The 20338-nt window shown below is 43.4% G+C and overlaps 1 protein-coding gene across 2 annotated transcripts in view; it reads left to right on the forward strand.

The window, feature by feature from the left end:
* The first annotated feature begins 886 nt into the window (after positions 1–886).
* LOC140351628 (cGMP-dependent protein kinase 1-like) overlaps positions 887–20338 on the forward strand; it is a 151037-nt gene continuing 131585 nt past the window's right edge. Inside the window, exon 1 of one of the 2 annotated variants that reach the window (XM_072437540.1) lies at positions 887–1197. In XM_072437540.1, the coding sequence (XP_072293641.1) occupies positions 938–1197 (260 nt within the window). In that variant the 5' untranslated portion in view covers positions 887–937. Of the gene's footprint in view, positions 1198–13281; positions 13605–20338 lie in introns of those variants that run through there. The other variant, XM_072437538.1, reaches the window with a different exon arrangement.

Below are 20338 nucleotides of genomic sequence, written 5' to 3' on the forward strand. Positions count from 1 at the left end.
AGAACTAGGCTTGATAATGTGCATGCATTATCAAGTGAAGTTCTCAGGATTATACAGAAAGAGATTCATAGATATATCAAATCTGAAACTTCCCTATGCAGTTAATGCTGTACTGCATTGTGCACAATGATAGACAATGATGCACAATGATGCACAATGCCACGTTCAACAGGTTTAGAAAAAACTTTTGTTTATTGCCTGTTTATTTGTGTAGTTTATTGCTTATTGTACAATATAGTGCCACTCATAAAGCAGGTTGTTATGTAATGCAAGGTTACTTCTTTTTAAATAAAAGTAGTCTCTTTGTCTCCTTCTCTCCAAATGCAGGAAACACTTCAGAGCATTTGCCTGTCTGGACACACTATGGAGCCTTGTGTTGTCCCGCCCCGCCGCCGGACACCGGGGAGTCCCGGGTCAGCGCAGGACAGGGGTGTGAAGCATGAGAGAGCCACTTTGAGAAGAACACAAACACATCTTTGGACAGCGGCGGGAGGTCTGGCAGCAGCGGGCGGTACCGGTGGCAGAAATAGCCTGTGTGCCGTGTGCGGGAGGCGGTCATGTTGTGTGGAGTTGTCCGGTCTCCCGCGCGTGTCCTCCCGAGCGCGAGCGTGTGCCTGTGCGCGTACGTGCCCGCGTGCGTCCGGAGAGGGAGGGCGCAGCTGTAATTGGTTTCTCAATGAAGACTCATCGGCTGCTCCCGGGGGGGTGCAGCTCTGTGGCGTGTAGCGCTGCTGCTCTGAGCTGCTGGCGTGCTCCAAGCGCCACTTCGGACGCTCCTGTCAAATAAACAAGTGGCACGCAAAGGGAGCATCGCGAGCCTCACCATCCTCATCGGGTTCCATCCTCCTCCTCGCTCCGGATTTCAGCGCCGTTCCCTCAGCCTGTGCGGGAAGCGAGTCGTGTCTCGCTGCGGACGGGAGCAAAGTTTATCGCCACCATGAGTGATCTGGAGGAGGACTTCGCCAAGATCCTGCTGCTCAAGGAGGAGAGGATACGGGACTTGGAGCGGCGCTTGGCCGACAGAGACGACGAGGTCCAGGAACTCAAAAGGAAACTACACAAATGTCAGTCGGTTCTGCCGTGCGCTCAGCAACTTATTGCCCCGAGGACCCGCAGAGCGCAGGGCATCTCCGCGGAGCCTCAGACGCAGCTGGACTTGTCCAAACAGGCTTTTCGGAAATACGCAAAGTCGGAATGGTGAGTACACGTGTTCCTCTGTGCGCCCTGTGCACGTAAAGCATTGGGATCAGTTCAATTGGCCCCGTCAAACTTGTTGTGGCCCGACTCTCCGCACGCACGCGCGCGCGCACGCACTTTCCCCGCTGCCCACTGCGTGTTTTTACGTGTAAACTGGTCCGTACGGCCATGAATGGACTAAGCACTTCTGGTTCTTGTTTCATTCTTTGGAGCGGATGACGCAGCTTTAAGGCAGGCGTAGCAGCTTCAGAAAAGAGCTCCTAATTGATCAGATCCATCATGGCAGTCCCACAGGGCGCAGACAGGAAGAAGCGCAATGCATTATTGGCTTTTAGTAGCTGGGCGCTGAGGACCAGAAGTGCATGTCTGTGGATATTTAATACACCATTAGAAAACGCTTTGTTTGACCATATGCTTCCTTCATCACCTTTAGGCGCTGGTTTGAGCCTCGGACGGTTTTGGACAGGGTTATTAGAAGTTTGGAGCAGCCTGTCCTATTAGACCACACTAATCAGAAACTCATCTAAACAAATTGCTTCATTAGGATAATAAACACCAGCAGACACAAGCTGGTAACTGGATTAAAATGCATTGGACAGTTTGTGTAATTTTATTTCACTGGCGAAACAGCTTCCGGGGCTCATTTGCATGTATAAATTGAGGGCAAGTTGTTGTTTTTGTGGTTGTTGTTGCCAGTCAGCCCAGGAACACCTCAGGCCTCAGGTTAAATGGTATTCTAGAAAGTTCATCTTGACTCAATAAAAGTTGTTCTTGCCATTTAGACACCTGCAAAACGTTTTGTTTTGTTTTTTTCCCAGGTATTTTCAAAGCGATGACATGTTTTAGGCCTCAAACATGCTATATTCATTATCGTTTTCAAAAGCTTTAAAAATCAAAACAACTTAAGGTATTTTAATAAACACTGAGAGGATTTTGGATATCTTATTTAGCATTTGTGTAATCTAGGTATTATTATATGTGTCGGGGACAATGCTGAGCACAAATAACCCACATTCACTCTCACAAACACACATTCATTCATACATAAGAGTACTTTGACACTGAAGGCCAGGCGGATTAAGTGTCTTGCCCGAGGACACAACAGCAGTGCACTACAGCTTCTGCCACCATTGCTGAACATTTGTTGGAGTTAAAACTGTAATAACTCGGTCTTTGAATTAGATATAATAAACAAATACTTCAGTATAATCTGTCAACAGCTTGTAGTACTAGATTGTAAAGTCTGGTGTGTGCAGTGCTACTTTAAGGGCTGATTTGCATATTCCTGTGTGAGACACTTCATTTTCAGAAAACAACTGAAGCTATCATTTTCAATATAATCCATGGATCCAAGTTAATTGAATTACTTTAGTTGCAGATTGGACAATGTTGTTGTTTTCAGGGGAAATCAACCAACTGACAAAAAGACAAAAAAAACGAAGAATTCTGCCCGTAGTGTTTAGTCTTAAGTAAAAAGAAGCCAATCTAGAATTCTTTTGAGAATATTGGCTTCTCCGTTTTGTCTCTCCAACTGATACAATCCAATTATCTCTGCATTTTGTGTGTCCCGTTTCATTGCCATCTCTAGTTGGCAAAATCTTGTGTTCAAAACTCCTCAGGCAACAAAAAGGGCTGAACTTTGGGCGTGAGTGCGTTCATGTTGCCCCCTCTCAGTCCCGGGACAGTTCTGCCAGTTCATTTCTCCCCCATCCCCAAAGCCCCCGTTTTGGAAAGCTGCTTGTATGGGACGGTATATCAGCCTCCTCATGTTACCGCGGCATGGAGCTCCGGATCCTGTTTCGATCGATTGGACTAGGGGAGAGGAAAAACGGCTGAGCTAGGATGGTTAGGGAGGTGAAATTTAACCCAGAGGTGCTTTGAAGGACACTGGGGCAGGGGAAGATGACAGGATGTGCAGCATACGAGGAGCTGCAGCCAAAAATGCAGCACAGGCAGCAACGGGAACTTTACTGATGAGTCGACTCAGAGGGATTGGAATGAAAAGAATGAAAGAACTTGAGTAACACTTTTTATTGCTGTGTTTTTTGTTGTAATACAAGAAGTTGATGAGTCGAGTCACTGAGAGAAACCATCAGATTAAATATTTGTGAATTGTGAAATCAGGCTCTTGCCCCATCATCACATTCCAGAAGCTGAAAAGCACCAATAATAACCACTCTTTTAATAGCCTTAATAAAGCATGAATTCATAATGAACAAGTAGTTTATTAAGCACGATTCAGGCAGAGAAACTACTTTATTAATGCCCTAACCATAACACCTTAATAAAGTTGTTACTAAGTATGAATAATTCTTACTAAACCATTTGTTCATGATGAAGTAAGTTTTGTTCATGCTTTATTAAGGCTAATGAAAGTGTAGTTATTATAAAGTTGTTCTCAAACATATGAAAAAGGACGACAGTGTCAACTTTAACCTTTCTTTTTCATTTAAGTTTTTATGTTTGTTGATTTAAAAAATGTCAAGTAACCTAGTATAAAATGTAAACAGTAGTGCCAAAAGCAAACCCTACATGGCAGATAGCAGTGGTTTGTTAATCCAGATGCTGTGTTTGTTTGATTTTCCATGATTTGAAACCTACAGCCTCCTATTGCAAATATACTGAGGTGTACAGGTCACATTGATCAATATTGTAGATTCAAAATACTAATTAGGTGTTGGAATACCTGTGTTTGGTGATAGGTATAGAGGTATAATTATGGGCCCAAGCACGAAAATTGTCTTTTTAATCAGTTAAACCTCATTTGGAAACTTGTAATTATAACCAAACAGCATTAAATAGTAACAAAGATATTGATTGGATGACATAACAAGTTAGTAACGTCTCTATCATTTCAAACAACGTATTTCTTTTAGTTTATCGGCTCAATTTTCCGCCATGGAACCGGCACCGCATAATTGTGATGTTTCATGCCTTGATCGTTTTATTTTTACATTCAACATACACAGTATATTTTCCCTATAAGGTACAGAGGCTTTAAATAACAAGCAGCTGATAAGTCGCATCCTGTGGGCACAGAGCCTGTCCCAGCTGTCAGCTAATCACAGGGCTAACGCTAACATCCACAGACAACTGACCGACAGCATCCGGAGACAAGCTACGGAAGCACCAGGAGGACAGAAAGGCTCTCACACACATGCACACTACACTAACCTTTCAGCTTCTTGCATTAAGAAACCCAGAGCTAAATGTTCAAGCACAATAAAAGATGTGTGAGTGTTGTTGTTGACATGGGAAGGCAACAAAGGCAGATTCAAATAATAAATTATGTGGTTCAAAGCTGTCAAAAGTCAGCTCCAATTAGATTTTTTAAAGCTCATTTTTATAAACATGAGAGTTTCCAAAGTGTCGGGCAATATGATAGCAATCTAAAACAAACATTTATCTCTAAAAGTTAGCAAATTAATAGAAAATATAATGATCATTTCAAACAGATCAATCAGAACAAACTAATACAATAGATAAATGAAACCAAATGGATAAAAAACGTACAAAACAGGACAACTAAATTCACGCGGCAGGTTTAACATTATATGGCTCCTTAGCAATGAAAGGATTCTATGAGAATTAAAACAGGAATAAAAATCAAATCACGTATGAGAGTGGCACTCACATCGTCATATGTGTTTGTTGTGCTCTGGCAGATTTCTGTACATGTTTCACCCAGTAATCAACTTTTTAAATGGACTTCTAATCTTTTTTTATTTTTCAACTAACCCTAATTGTAATTTTACACCTTGCCTGCAACTACAGTTTGAAACTAGCTAAACTACAGCTAATACTGGCACATGCACAAAAATGTATTAATGTGCTCCGTCCCAGTTCAAATAAACTACTACTACTACTACTACTACTACTACTACTACTACTACTACTACTACTACTACTACTACTACTACTACTACTACTACTACTACTACTAACAATAACAATAACAATAATGATAATAATAATTGGCTGTTCGCCCACAGATACTGCCACCCGCATAGTCAGTGTGTGTGGTGCTTTGTCGTGATGACGTTTAGAATCCGTTCTGTGGTTTTGAAGTGACCCGCTTCTATTATGAAGTTGTTGTGGATCAATATTGTGGTTAAAAATGAACAAAATGTATTCTTTTTTATGTAATAATGCCTGAAAAACATGTACTTTAATTATTGTGACATAACTCTCAACCCCTCTAGATTGTCTGTTGTATAATCATTTCTTGCCGCATTTTTCCAAATAGAATATGTCACGCAGTCAGTTTATTTAACACAGTTTTGGACTGTGACATTCAACTACAATGTCAGGCAAGTCGGTTTTATTTTGTTCTTTTGCTCAGAAGTCCAGAATGTTGCAGATTTAGCACACGAGAAAAACATTTTAAGTATAGCAAAATACCTGTCTCTGTAATCATACAGGTTTTCAAATGTGTTCTAAAAACACAAAAATATTATAAAAATATAGCCGCAAGCGGCAATGATCGGCCCTCGCCACGCCGCCGCCACGCCGCAAGAGGAGGGGGCGCTAACGCGCCCCAATTGTCCTTTTATTACGCCTACTGCTGAATCTGTGACGCTGTCACATCTTCTCCCCTTTGTTTTACCATCAAAAAGCAATTTTATTTTGAATTCTTGGCAAAATGTGCGGCTTTGCCGCACAGACACCGTGACTCTTTGTATAAAAATGTGGATAACTTTTGATGGTCCACCCCTGAAGATGAGTCTCACCAAATTTCAGGTTAATAGTATAAAGTGTAAACATGTTCTGGCGATTTCCCCATTGGAATAACATGGAAGGTTTCGGTCATCGTTACGGCAACGCCATAACAATTATGACATGGGTCTCATTGACTTTTTTGATGGGGATGCTAAAATTGAGTTGTGTGTCAAATTTCATATAATTTCGCAAAACTAAACATTTAACCATCCATATAAAATCTGTAGGGGGCGCTGTGGCTTCAAATTAATTTATTTCACTTCAAGTAGGTTTAGGGCAAAGAGTTTAACAACTGATTCTAATTTGACGCAATTCGGACTTTATCTGCGCAAACGGCAGAAATGTTAAATTTGGGAGATTTCTGAAATTCTTGCTACAGTTTGCGGCTTCGCCGCACAGAGACCGTGACAGGTGTCAATGTAATTTGGATAACTTTTGATGTCCCACTCCTCAGTAGCATTTTCACCAAATTTCAGCTTTTTAGGGCCAACGCCCTGGGAGGAGTTCGTAAAAGTACGACGTTTGGAAAAACTCCGAAGTCATGTTTAGCCATTTTTGAAGCAATATGGCCGACATTTGGTTGGGCGGACGGCGTTGCCGTAATAATATTTTTTACTTCTCTTGTCACCATCTACCTCTGCGCCAAATTTCATGATTCTACGATCAGATTTTTTTTGGGTCATTTCCCATCTCTCAATGCATTTTTGGTACATTTGGGGGCGCTGACGCGCCAATTTTTTTATTTTAGAAAAAGGAAATAGCCAGAATGTAGAGAGGCACGATTTTTAGAGGTGTGCAAATTTTTTTGACTTTTCGTCAATGTTCACTGGGTGAAAAATAGGGGGGTTGGTCCCGAGAAGAAGAAGAAGAAGAAAGAAATATAGCCGCAAGCGGCAATGATCGGCCCTCGCCACGCCGCCGCCACACCGCCGCCACGCCGCAAGAGGAGGGGGCGCTAACGCGCCCCAATTGTCCTTTTATTACGCCTACTGCTGAATCTGTGACGCTGTCACATCTTCTCCCCTTTGTTTTACCATCAAAAAGCTATTTTATTTTGAATTCTTGGCAAAATGTGCGGCTTTGCCGCACAGACACCGTGACTCTTTGAATGAAAATGTGGATAACTTTTGATGGTCCACCCCTGAAGATGAGTCCCACCAAATTTCAGGTTAATAGGGCTGACGCCCTGGGAGGAGTTTGTGAAAGTCTAAAGTGTAAACATGTTCTGGCGATTTCCCCATTGGAATAACATGAAAGGTTTCGGTCATCGTTGGGCAACGCCATAACAATTATGACATGGGTCTCATTGACTTTTTTGATGGGGATGCTAAAATTGAGTTGTGTGTCAAATTTCATATAATTTCGCAAAACTAAACATTTAACCTCCATATAAAATCTGTAGGGGGCGCTGTGGCGCCAAATGAATTTATTTCACTTCAAGTAGGTTTAGGGCAAAGAGTTTAACAACTGATTCTAATTTGATGCAATTCGGACTTTATCTGCGCAAACGGCAGAAATTTTAAATATGGGAGATTTCTGAAATTTTAGTTACAGTTTGCGGCTTCGCCGCACAGAGACCGTGAGAGGTATCAATGTAATTTGGATAACTTTTGATGTCCCACTCCTCAGTAGCATTTTCACCAAATTTCAGCTTTTTAGGGCCAACGCCCTGGGAGGAGTTCGTAAAAGTACGACGTTTGGAAAAACTCCGAAGTCATGTTTAGCCATTTTTGAAGCAATATGGCCGACATTTGGTTGGGCGGACGGCGTTGCCGTAATAATATTTTTTACTTCTCTTGTCACCATCTACCTCTGCGCCAAATTTCATGATTCTACGATCAGATTTTTTTTGGGTCATTTCCCATCTCTCAATGCATTTTTGGTACATTTGGTGGCGCTGACGCGCCAATTTTTTTTATTTTAGAAAAGGGAAATAGCCAGAATGTAGAGAGGCACGATTTTTAGAGGTGTGCAAATTTTTGTGACTTTTCGTCAATGTTCACTGGGTGAAAAATAGGGGGGTTGGTCCCGAGAAGAAGAAGAAGAAAGAAAGAAAGAAAGAAAGAATAATATTCCGATGCGAAAACAATGTTTCCCATTTTTCAAATATCATAAACTATACATTTTCGGAAAGCGCTCGCGCTTTCCTACCTCATGGTGTGGGTCCCTGGTCACTGACGGGTACTTTCGATAATTTTGAGTGGGCTCCGCCCACTTTGTGTTTTTGGCCCTCTATACAGTAATAATGTTCAATTTTTGCATTACATGCTTATATGCACGGAACATGCAAGAGATGGGGAACGTATTCGTGAGCTACTTAGCGCAAATGAGTGCTTTATATGGGGATGACGACCGCTTCGCGGTCGTCATCCCAATGTAAAGTGCTCGTTTAGGGCGAACTTTTGCACGGGCTTCGCCCGTTTACAACGGTAATGTTCCATTTTCCTACAACTAATTAGTATGCACGGGGCGTGCATGAGTGGAGAAGTGCGTTAGTGAGTGTTTGGAAGTGGGCGAGCGCTTCGCGCTCGATTTCGTGCGCACTACGTGCGCACTTTCGCAGCCGTGCTTCGCACGGCCTTACGAGATTAATAGGCCTCTCGCCAGCTTGTGGCGCTCGGGCCTAATAATATTCCGATTCCCATTTTTCAAATATCATAAACTATACATTTTCGGAAAGTGCTCGCGCTTTCCTACCTCATGGTGTGGGTCCCTGGTCACTGACGGGTACTTTCGTTAATTTTGAGTGGGCTCCGCCCACTTTGTGTTTTTGGCCCTCTATACAGTAATAATGTTCAATTTTTGCATTACATGCTTATATGCACGGAACATGCAAGAGACGGGGGAACGTATTCGTGAGCTACTTGGCGCAAATGAGTGCTTTATATGGGGATGACGACCGCGAAGCGGTCGTCATCTCAATGTAAAGTGCTCGTTTAGTGCACACTTTTGCACGGGCATCGCCCGTTTACAACGGTAATGTTCCATTTTCCTACTACTAATTAGTATGCACGGTGCGTGCATGAGTGAAGGAGTGCGTTAGTGAGTGTTTGGAAGTGGGCGAGCGCTTCGCGCTCGATTTCGTGCGCGCTACGTGCGCACTTTCGCAGCCGTGCTTCGCACGGCCTTACGAGATTAATAGGCCTCTCGCCAGCTTGTGGCGCTCGGGCCTAATAACAGGAAAAACAAAACACTCAAATATCTTAAAATTTCAAACTTCAAATATCCTCAGACCATATCAGAAATGGAACAGAATGTCTCAAACAGAATGTCTCAAACAGAATGTCTCAAACGCTGCTGGACCACTGATTTCCTGCATGACTTTAATACACATTGATACTGCAATCACGTCATATTTGTGATATATTGTTACCACTTGTGAGTACAAACATTGCTTGAAAAATATGTAATCGATCCTCAGCAAGACCAATCCGACCATGCTAAATGTTGATATAAATGTCACTTAAGAGTATGTTTTATTGCGAACATCTGCTTGGAAAATCCTGCTTTCTGATTCAATATGGGATGGGTGTGTTTGGATACAATGCAAAGCTGTCAGGAATGACTTTTCCACTCGTTCACGTATTGAGAGCTGAAAGTTTTGGAAAAAGTCGTCCAGGTTCCATAGCTAAAGAAAATCCAATCAAAACTTCAAACGTTCGTCTGGTTGACATCATTTTCCTTTGTTTTGGAAGAAGAAGTGGTCGAATTTCAAAAATACATTGGTACTCAAAACCTCAAGAATGTTGTCTGACTAACTTTACTACGGAGACAATGTATTACAAATATCCAATACTATGACCATAAGAATGCTACAAAAAATGTCAACTTCTTTCTCCCTAAACTTTGCCATGTACAGGTTTGTCAATCAATTCCATGTCAATGCCAGAGTCAATGTTACATCGCAATAGCAAGAGGGTCCACAGTAGCCAGCAGCTCTGGACAGTCGGTCCAGCAGCTCTGGACAGTCGGTCCAGCAGCTCTGGACAGTCGCTCCAGCAGCTCTGGACAGTCGCTCCAGCAGCTCTGGACAGTCGCTCCAGCAACTCTGGACAGTCGCTCCAGCAGCTCTGGACAGTCGCTCAAGCAGCTCTGGACAGTCGGTCCAGCAGCTCTGGACAGTCGCTCCAGCAGCTCTGGACAGTCGGTCCAGCAGCTCTGGACAGTCAGTCGCACGTCTACTGCTTCACACAGTGCTTCATTTGCATGTGCTTGTTTTATGAATATTATTTTTTTATTTTTTATTTTATTATCTACCACTTATATATTGCGTCTATAACGGAATATGATCACTCAAGTAATATGCGATACTCAACTACAATGATATTGATGTAGAAAGTATACTACCGCTGCAAAACTTAATAATTATATATATATATATATATATATATATATATATATATATCTTCTAGTCCTAGAAATACAATATAAATCTGAGTATTAGTTATTATTCTCTTCTTTTTCAGTGAAATAAGGAAAGTACTTTCTTTGCAAGCTAGTTCTACTACTACTGTTTCTAGTTTCTGCACAGTTCAGTTGAGGATACAACAAAACTGACAGATTTAGAGATTAGATCAGAAAATAAAAGGACATTCCGAAACACGTTAGACGTGTAAAAGTACGTACAATCAGTTGGACTGATTTAAAAGGGAGTTGGACTCCGAAAACACGTTACCCTCTGTGGCTTGGTGTTTTTTTTTATTTTTTAATTTAGTTAATTTTATTGTATTTCTGTTTCTGTCATTTCTTTGTGATTTGAATGCATTTTTCCTGCTGTGAAGCACTTTGAATTGCCTTGTGTATGAAATGTGCTCTACAAATAAACTTGCCTTTCCTTGCCTTGCCACTCAGGCATATGATTTAGAGAATATAACTTCAAATATTTACAATAATAAAACAATTCTAAGACAAACTAAGATCAACTTTAGCTACCAGTAGCTACACAGTAAATATAAATGCCGACGTTGCCAGCGCTCAGAAGCTAAGCAAGTTCCTGGTTCCTTCTTGGATGGGAGACCGCTGGAACACCAGGTACCACAGTGGGGCGCTAGAGGGAATGTCACTGTGTCCTTGGGCAAGACACTTCATCCACACGGCCTAATAAAGCACTTTGAGTGCCTTCAAGGTTGAAAAACCCAATATATATTTAAATGCACACTGTGATAATAAAAGTGAAGGTAGGTTTCTGCTATACTACTACTACTATTACTACTACTCTAATACTGATACACATCACGCTGCATTATTCCCACTACTACAGCATCCAATTAACATTAAAAAAAAATCTAGTTTGAAATGTACGATACAAACTTATGTCGTAAAATGTAAGATTAAACTGTAAAATTGTCAGCAGCATGTAGAAATCCTTCAATATGATGAAACACATTAATGAATCAATAAATATATGAAATGGTAAACATATTCACTCACAGCCCACCCTTACTTGCCTGCTCTCCTACAGTTTCAAGCACATGGGTCAGAGGTCATTAGTCCTTGTCCACATGAGATGCACAGTGTTTTCTATACCACAGCACGGGTCTTTTCTTACAGACTACGTCAATAACGTCTCCAAAGCTCAAGCGCTTATGATGACCGCATACCGTTAATTCTTCCTAATGCTCATTACAGCTGGCAACCACAAGAGGGCAGCTGTGATCTATTCTGAGCAGCACTGGCCTTGCCTCGTCCCATTTGTTTACACGCTTCAGTGTCAGGAACGGGGGGGAAAGCACCTCTGTCAGAAACCTCACCAAACACATAACGCATGAACCCCCCCGGTGTCTTTTCACGCACATTACGTCACGGTTAGTCTTCTCTTCTGTGCCCCTTTGATCGTTTATCAGATCGTCCTTGACAGCTTTCACATTTGTTTTAGATGGAGCTGACTGTGTGCCAAAACGACGACGGGTGCTGCTTGTCATTGGGGAGAACACAACACGCGTAATAGATTCGATGTGGGGGAATGCTGAGGGGAGATGGGGGGGAGATGGGGGAGAGGGGCAGACCGGGGATTTGCATGTCTGTCTCGCGTGGAATACCGGTCCGTTTTGACGGTTTGAGCAGGTCACGGTTGGATACGAGCGCTGGGGTTCTGCGTCAGGGTGTGACATTTGGAGAGTGAGAGGGGAATTCCTTTGCAGAAATCGAAATATTTGGGTGATTTTGAATGCATTGCTTGTAGGGCTGCAAGTGATGATCGACTAATCGTGGCAAGTCGATGAAGAATAATCGAATTTGTTCCTGATAATGTAGAAATGTACGACACAGGGAAATACCTATAACAAAGACGGTAGCATTGTTGGATAAAACATGTCTGATTTTCATGATTAATACACTTCTTAATATTCGTATTTCCCCCGCTCTTTTCCTTCAGTCATCGTTTTCAACATTTATTTGGTTGATGGTGTATTTCAAAAATCTTTTTTTTTCATTTGACTTGTTGCTTGATTGAAAAATATTCGTTGACTATATTCAACTGTTAAAATAATCGTTAGTTACAGCCCTGACCACTTCATTTATTGTTGATATGGTTCATTTGAAGAGTGGAGGAATTTGCTCTGACATCATTAACTTACTTTCAGGACTACAATAAACAAAACAAAGGCTGCATCTATCCCAGTGGTGTATGGGCCCCAGAACGTTCAGAAGTATTTGTTTTTTTCAAATTCCCTGAAGGTATGTTTTGGTTATCCAGGATTATTATACATGCCACTCTCAATTTAAACACTTTGGCTCAATTGCGAAAGGAACTCATTTACCATTGGTGCAAGCGTGCCCCTATGAATTAAAAACCCACCTCGTTGTAATGACTGCACTTGACACTCAACTCATTAACATCCCAAGTAAAAGTTTCTTTGCGCGCGCGCCCTGCTGCTCCAGGGGCGACCCGTGGAGCTCTGAAGATGAACATGATGATGAAGATGACGCGCTGCCTCTCTCCTCTGCTCTCTCACGGGTCCATAATTCACGTGAGACGGTGAGGAGACCATACGTGAGACTCCTGCAGGCGCCTCTCCGTTACCCCGGCTCTCATGCGCCTCCGGGACGCAGCCTGAAACGCGCACGGACCGGACGCGTCTCCGCTGCACGAGGAGAGGAGTGAGTGAGGGAGTGAGAGAGGGAGGGGACGCAAAAGGAGGGAGGAGAGAGGAGAGAGAGAGAGGAAGAAACTTTGCCTGGTTGTGTTTCAGACGCGCCATGGGTTCACCTTAGCGCGTACCCAGACAGTTGGAGGAGGGATCCCTTTTTTGTTTTTCCAAAGCAGAGAAACGACCCTCAGAAGAGGACGCAGAGGACTCAAAGTTTGATGCCCGGCCTGTGCGTGCGGAGTGCGCTGCTGCTGCTGCTGCTGCTGTTGCTGCTGCTGCTGTGAAAGTTCGCGGAAGTGAAATGATGGGCACGCTGCGCGACCTGCAGTACGCGCTCCAGCAGAAGATCGAGGAGCTGCGGCAGCGGGACGCGCTCATCGACGAGCTGGAGGCAGAGCTGGACCAGAAGGACGAGCTCATCCAGCGGCTGCAGAACGAGCTGGACAAGTACCGCTCCGTCATCAAGCCCGCCACGCAGCAGGTCCACAAGCACAACCAGCTCCGCGACCACCAGCGCTCCAAGAGGCAGGCCATCTCCGCCGAGCCCAGCGCCAACATCCTGAGCCATGACAAGCTGCCCTTCTACGACAAGAGCGCAGAGTAGGTGCCCTGGTAACGGCGGCGCGTGCGTGTGTGTGTGTGTGTGTGTGTGTGTGTCTCTGTGTGTGTGTCTCTGCGTGAGTGTGTGTGTGTGTGTTTCTCTGTGTGCGTGAGTGTGTTTCTCTGTGTGTGTGTGTGTGTGTGTGTTTCTCTGTGTGTGTGTGTGTGTGTGTTTCTCTGTGTGTGTGTGTTTCTCTGTGTGTGTGTGTGAGTGTGTGTGTGTGTTTCTCTGTGTGTGTGTGTGTGTGTGTGTGTGTGTGTTTCTCTGTGTGTGTGTGTTTCTCTGTGTGTGTGTGTTTCTCTCTGTGTGTGTGTTTCTCTCTGTGTGTGTTTCTCTGTGTGTGTGTGTTTCTCTGTGTGTGTGTGTTTCTCTCTGTGTGTGTGTTTCTCTCTGTGTGTGTTTCTCTGTGTGTGTGTGTTTCTCTGTGTGTGTGTGTGTGTGTCATGGTGCGTAACTGTCTGTAGTGCAGCAGCAGCAGCAGCAGGCGCAGCACCTGTGGCACAGACGGAGGACGCTCTAAAGTCGTTTGAGGTCTGCTTTTTTTTGGAAACGTTGGTCAAAATGGTGAAATGATCAGGATGCATGCAGCAGGAAAGCGAGAAATATTATGTCAAAAAGAAGTGAAAAGAAAAAGTTAAAGCCTTTAGTTTTTGCCTTTTATTTACGTAACAGATGTTGCTGTTCCCACACGTTTACTACTATAACAAAGGATGGATAGCTTTTGTGGTATGGAAAGTTTGATGTCACAGCAGTGCAAAACCGTAAAGCAACACTGCGTAGGTTTTATGACACACTGTGGAATATTATAAGTAAAAAAAAAAAAACATTTCCATGAGACAAAGCACAAGTTAAGTTTGTGGAGGTAGAAGCCCTCTCACAGTAATGACACTTGTTTTTTTAAAGGGTTTTTTTCAGTGCGTGGTGGTTTTAACTCATGTTTAATGCCGATTCTCCAAACATATTGTCAAACATACAGGTTTTGGCTGCTGTTTCGTTCACATTTCTGACACAGTCTTTAGTCTTTAGTATTTGCTCGTGCGGCGGAGGATTAGACGCTGACGACAGATCGATACGTGCTGCTCAAAGTCATTATTCTATACTAAGTGCGACTTCATTTTCATCAGAGTGCCACGGCAGTTTACATTCATCTCTTAAAGCAATCAGATCATTCATCACATGTAATCACAGTAAAGTTAAGCTAAATAATCATTGATACGTTATACTTGTAGTACAAATGTGAGTGTGAAGAACTGCCTGCAGTGTGGCGATAATCACATTTTGATCTGGTCTCGCAGGACGTTGCATTGACGTGACATATCTTTTCACGATTATGTATGTATTATTAATGGAACGAGTAAACTTTGTTGCAAGGAACCAGGCGATGGTGAAAGGACAAGGAGAGGCTGCTGCGGTGGAGATGATTTACTATATGAACGTTTTGGTGATTGGTTGAAAGGCAGGAATAAAGTCGATCAGTTCAGACATTCTAATCTTGTAATTGAAAGTGTTTTTTTCAATAATCACGGTAATTAAACGCATTGTTGCTTCTCACAATAAATCCTCACAGTTCTTAACCATTGTGACGTGTGGAGTACAGCCTGAATGCGTCGTGGTTCTTTTGCTTTACTCTGTGTTTATCTGCCGCTCTGTTCTTATCCAAACACCGCTGTCCGCAGTTTGACAAAGGAAGTTTGAATTGGGACTAAAATAGTGCACAGCTGTGAAGAACTCCAGCTGTTTGACACTGGGCTCGAGACCCCAACTTCCATGTACAATGATGTAGTAGACAAAGTTTGTATCATTGAAAGTAGAGAAAGTGCATCAAAATATGTGTAAATTCCTATAGATGAATGTTATATCTGTGGCTCAGTTGACAACATGATATATAATGGCTCTTGCTCCTGTTTAAGTATAAAAAAACTACACACTGTACATACTTAGTACTTTAGAAGTAATATGCATAAGTCAAGGATGCTTACTTGTACAAGTTCAATACAACTTTATTTATGCGTTGGACAGCTCAGCATTAGCATACTTCATGTAAAGTTGTATTTAGACCGGTGGCATAAAATGTGGGTCACATGAAGGGTTTGCTCCAGATTTCTGCCGGAGGTTTCTTATCCGAAACTGGGTCACGGGATGTAAGGTTTAAATGGATGATTATGAGACGTTCAGAGCTTTAACATGATAAAGCTGTACATTTGCAGTTCAGTTTACAAGTTTGGCATTCATTCACACAGCTTTAATACATACAGTCGTGTGTGAAGGGTCTTGCCTGAGGACACAACAACAGTATGCACCAGTTCAAGTGGGACCAACCTGAGAGTGGGTGGACTGGTGCTCTAACCTCTGTGCCATGGTTTTGCTTATGGCCGAATTGTCTTCCTCTTGTTTGTAGGGCTGAAACAATCGCAGTTTAATCGCAGCTAATTGATTGTTCGTCAACTAATTTAATAATCAAATAATTGTAATCCAAGCGAGGTTTATGACCCGGGCAAAGCTAGATTTATTCCAAAAAGGCATAGGAAACATGTACAATTTGTGTTTTTGATGGAAAAACTGCAAATATACTCCATCAGGATGTCCCCAAGCTTCATTGAGGTCAAATTGAATTAAAGCCACGGAGCGGCGATGATGGCTCCCGAGCGACCGCCTTCCCGCCTGTCCATGTTTTCTGCTGCGTTTTGCGGCAGACCAAACGAAGCTCAGTAATTCACCGTTGATGATTGCGTAGTTTGCAATTCAAATAGTTGTTTGTCCTGACAAATTGCAAGATTGTGCTGAACGCAGACCTGAGCAGGGAGAAAGCGAGAGAGCCTCGGTGACCCGCGACTTTTCAGTGATGTTCAGGGCGTCAAAAATACCAGAGTTGTGGCAGAAAGAATAAAGTCTAAAGAATGTTGTTGTTGTTGTTGTTATTATTGTTTTATGGCAGTTGGCATCCAAGTGTTGCATTACCGCCAGACTTTATTCTTCAGACTTTGTTAGAATAAAATCAAAAGAATTAAGTCTAAAGAATAAAGTCTAAAGAATTAAGTCTAAAGAATAAAGCCTAAAGAATAAAGTCTAAAGAATAATAATTCTAATGCGGCACGAGAGGAAACGTCCCATCAAAATAAAAGCGAAAGAGGAAGTGAAGGCATTCATTGCGCCTCTGCTGGCCAATTGTGAAAATACACAATATCTGCAGTGCACTTTTTTCATGGCGTCTCAAGAAGAATATAAACCATGAGTTTCAAACAAATCAGACAATGTTGAGTTTTTCACACAATGGGTAGGGGGCGCTATAGAGTACATTTGTTACATGGCTATTTATTTACAATCAGATCAAAAAAACGCATTAGTGAGTGAAATATGAGCTCCGCAGATCAATTCCAATAGAATGAAAATTAAGCCTTTTTTGAGGGCGTGTTACGCAGAGACCGTAAAGAATATCAACATTCTTTTGGATATTTAATAAATTTCAATGTCTTTAGATACAAAAGGTGTTGTTTTGAGCTCGATCGGACAAAAAACCTAAAGGACAAGTACGATTTTGAAAAAAAAAAAGTCAAGCGTGGCGGTGCCACTTTGATTTGACATGGCTGACTTCCTGTTTATCATAGAGCGATGCTGCCAGGTGTGTTTTACCCCTCAAAGGTCAGAGGTCAAAGGTAGCTCTATCACTGTCCTCATGTGCCTAGGCTAAAGATTAAACGTTTCATGTTTTTTCTTTTTTGAACTAGTCGGCACTGTTGTGACGGGCGTTCTCGGAACATCCATTTTATTGGAGTTCGGGCGGAGCCGATCGCGTCTATGTCCCATGTGTGACATTCAGCAATGTTAGAGGGTCAAAAATGAGAAACCATGGCAAGAACAATGTCTCGATCCATTCCATTCTGGAAGGCTCGAGCCAATGAAAACCCTATATTTACAGGCATGTTGTGTTTTAACAACTGATCAACTAATCAAAAGGATTATCGCTAGAATAATCGATTAGTAAAATAATAGTTATGGTGCTTGATTGAGGTCTTGAACCCTCTTAGTGTTTAGAAATACAGATATTCTATTAAACATGTAAACATATAAACCTCTTCTTGAGCTCATTCCATGCACAATCTGACTATATATGTTCAGACTGTTTAAATTTTTAAAGCCAAATTACCATTCTATTCCGACCTGAACACTTCCCTTGAACTTAGCCAAGGTCACAAACAAAGCCGGGGTTGTGAATCTGCCGGAAACAAGGGGTAAACAAACGTGTCAGATGTGTCGGATATGAAGGTCATTATAGTGCTGACAAGCAAGTGCACACAGCTCCTGGGATTGCATCAAAGTAACCGCCCACAATATTTGTTTGGAAATAGAAAAAGCTATTAGTGTTTGTTGCACCTGTCAGAGCCTGTCGGGAAAGCAAAGACGAGCCTGTCGGGAAAGTCAAAGAAAACAGGCAAACTTTTATACCTCTTTTGGTTGAAAGTTTCCCCCTCTTTCTGTTTCAAACTTATTTAGACCTGGTTGAAAGTTAATGGATATTGCTTTAGGTGTTAGTTTTCTTTTTTTTTCTTTTTTTTTTAGATCTAGTCCTAATTTAATCTTGGTTTAGTTCTTGCACAGACCTGCTTTGGACTTCACCCAGGGAATCTCTAAATGTAGCACTTCTATCAACCTTGAGAAGCCCTACTTTAAAGGTGCACTAACTTTTCAGAGCCTAGAATTTTCAACGGTATCAGCTAACAGACCAAGTTATAGGTCAGATCTGTGGAGAGGAGACCCCGCTCACAGTATGAATGCATATTTTCCTAGGTTTATTAGGCAATAAAAACACCCATAATTGAATAAATGCAAGATGACGGACTTTAAACCCACCAGAAAAGTCTCATAGTGCATCTTTAAAGCTGCACTATGGCAGAAGGCACCTGTTTGATTTCAAGGTTGTGCAGACACAAGCCCCCCTCAAACATGCTTTTAAAAACACCCAAAATAAATGCCTTTGTTCCAGTCTATTTCTAATACTTACATCTTACATGGGCTTTTAACAAATCAGAACCCCTGGTGGGAAACCCCGCCTCTAAACCAAGGTGGGATCGTGCCCTTTATCTGTTAAGTGTTTGTCTGTGTTTTACTATTTATTAAAGGATTTCATATATTTTTGTTATCCTTTTGATGATGTAGTTTGGGTTTTATTGGTTATTTGACAGACTTATTTGGACTGTGGATGTTTTGGAATTTAAAGACTACATCCTCCTGTTGCTAACCGGCCTGAGCCTGCTACATCTTCCTGTTGCTAACCGGCCTGAGCCTGCTACATCCTCCTGTTGCTAACCGGCCTGAGCCTGCTACATCCTCCTGTTGCTAACCGGCCTGAGCCTGCTACATCCTCCTGTTGCTAACCGGCCTGAGCCTGCTACATCTTCCTGTTGCTAACCGGCCTGAGCCTGCTACATCTTCCTGTTGCTAACCGGCCTGAGCCTGCTACATCCTCCTGTTGCTAACCGGCCTGAGCCTGCTACATCTTCCTGTTGCTAACCGGCCTGAGCCTGCTACATCTTCCTGTTGCTAACCGGCCTGAGCCTGCTACATCCTCCTGTTGCTAACCGGCCTGAGCCTGCTACATCCTCGTGTTGCTAACCGGCCTGAGCCTGCTACATCCTCCTGTTGCTAACCGGCCTGAGCCTGCTACATCCTCCTGTTGCTAACCGGCCTGAGCCTGCTACATCCTCCTGTTGCTAACCGGCCTGAACCTGCTACATCCTCCTGTTGCTAACCGGCCTGAACCTGCTACATCCTCCTGTTGCTAACCGGCCTGAGCCTGCTACATCCTCCTGTTGCTAACCGGCCTGAGCCTGCTACATCCTCCTGTTGCTAACCGGCCTGAGCCTGCTACATCTTCCTGTTGCTAACCGGCCTGAGCCTGCTACATCCTCCTGTTGCTAACCGGCCTGAGCCTGCTACATCTTCCTGTTGCTAACCGGCCTGAGCCTGCTACATCTTCCTGTTGCTAACCGGCCTGAGCCTGCTACATCCTCCTGTTGCTAACCGGCCTGAGCCTGCTACATCCTCGTGTTGCTAACCGGCCTGAGCCTGCTACATCCTCCTGTTGCTAACCGGCCTGAGCCTGCTACATCCTCCTGTTGCTAACCGGCCTGAGCCTGCTACATCCTCCTGTTGCTAACCGGCCTGAACCTGCTACATCCTCCTGTTGCTAACCGGCCTGAACCTGCTACATCCTCCTGTTGCTAACCGGCCTGAGCCTGCTACATCCTCCTGTTGCTAACCGGCCTGAGCCTGCTACATCCTCTTGTTGCTAACCGGCCTGAACCTGCTACATCCTCCTGTTGCTAACCGGCCTAAACCTGCTACATCCTCCTGTTGCTAACCGGCCTGAGCCTGCTACATCCTCCTGTTGCTAACCGGCCTGAGCCTGCTACATCCTCCTGTTGCTAACCGGCCTGAGCCTGCTGCAGCCTCCTGTTGCTAACCGGCCTGAGCCTGCTGCAGCCTCCTGTTGCTAACCGGCCTGAGCCTGCTACATCCTCCTGTTGCTAACCGGCCTGAGCCTGCTACATCCTCCTGTTGCTAACCGGCCTGAGCCTGCTACATCCTCCTGTTGCTAACCGGCCTGAGCCTGCTACATCCTCCTGTTGCTAACCGGCCTGAGCCTGCTGCAGCCTCCTGTTGCTAACTGGCCTGAGCCTGCTGCAGCCTCCTGTTGCTAACCGGCCTGAGCCTGCTACATCCTCCTGTTGCTAAC

This window comes from Eucyclogobius newberryi, unplaced genomic scaffold (assembly GCF_026437365.1).
Source record: "Eucyclogobius newberryi isolate DKJ021-1_F unplaced genomic scaffold, fEucNew1.0.hap1 SCAF_8, whole genome shotgun sequence".
Classification (NCBI taxonomy): Eukaryota; Metazoa; Chordata; class Actinopteri; order Gobiiformes; family Gobiidae; genus Eucyclogobius; species Eucyclogobius newberryi.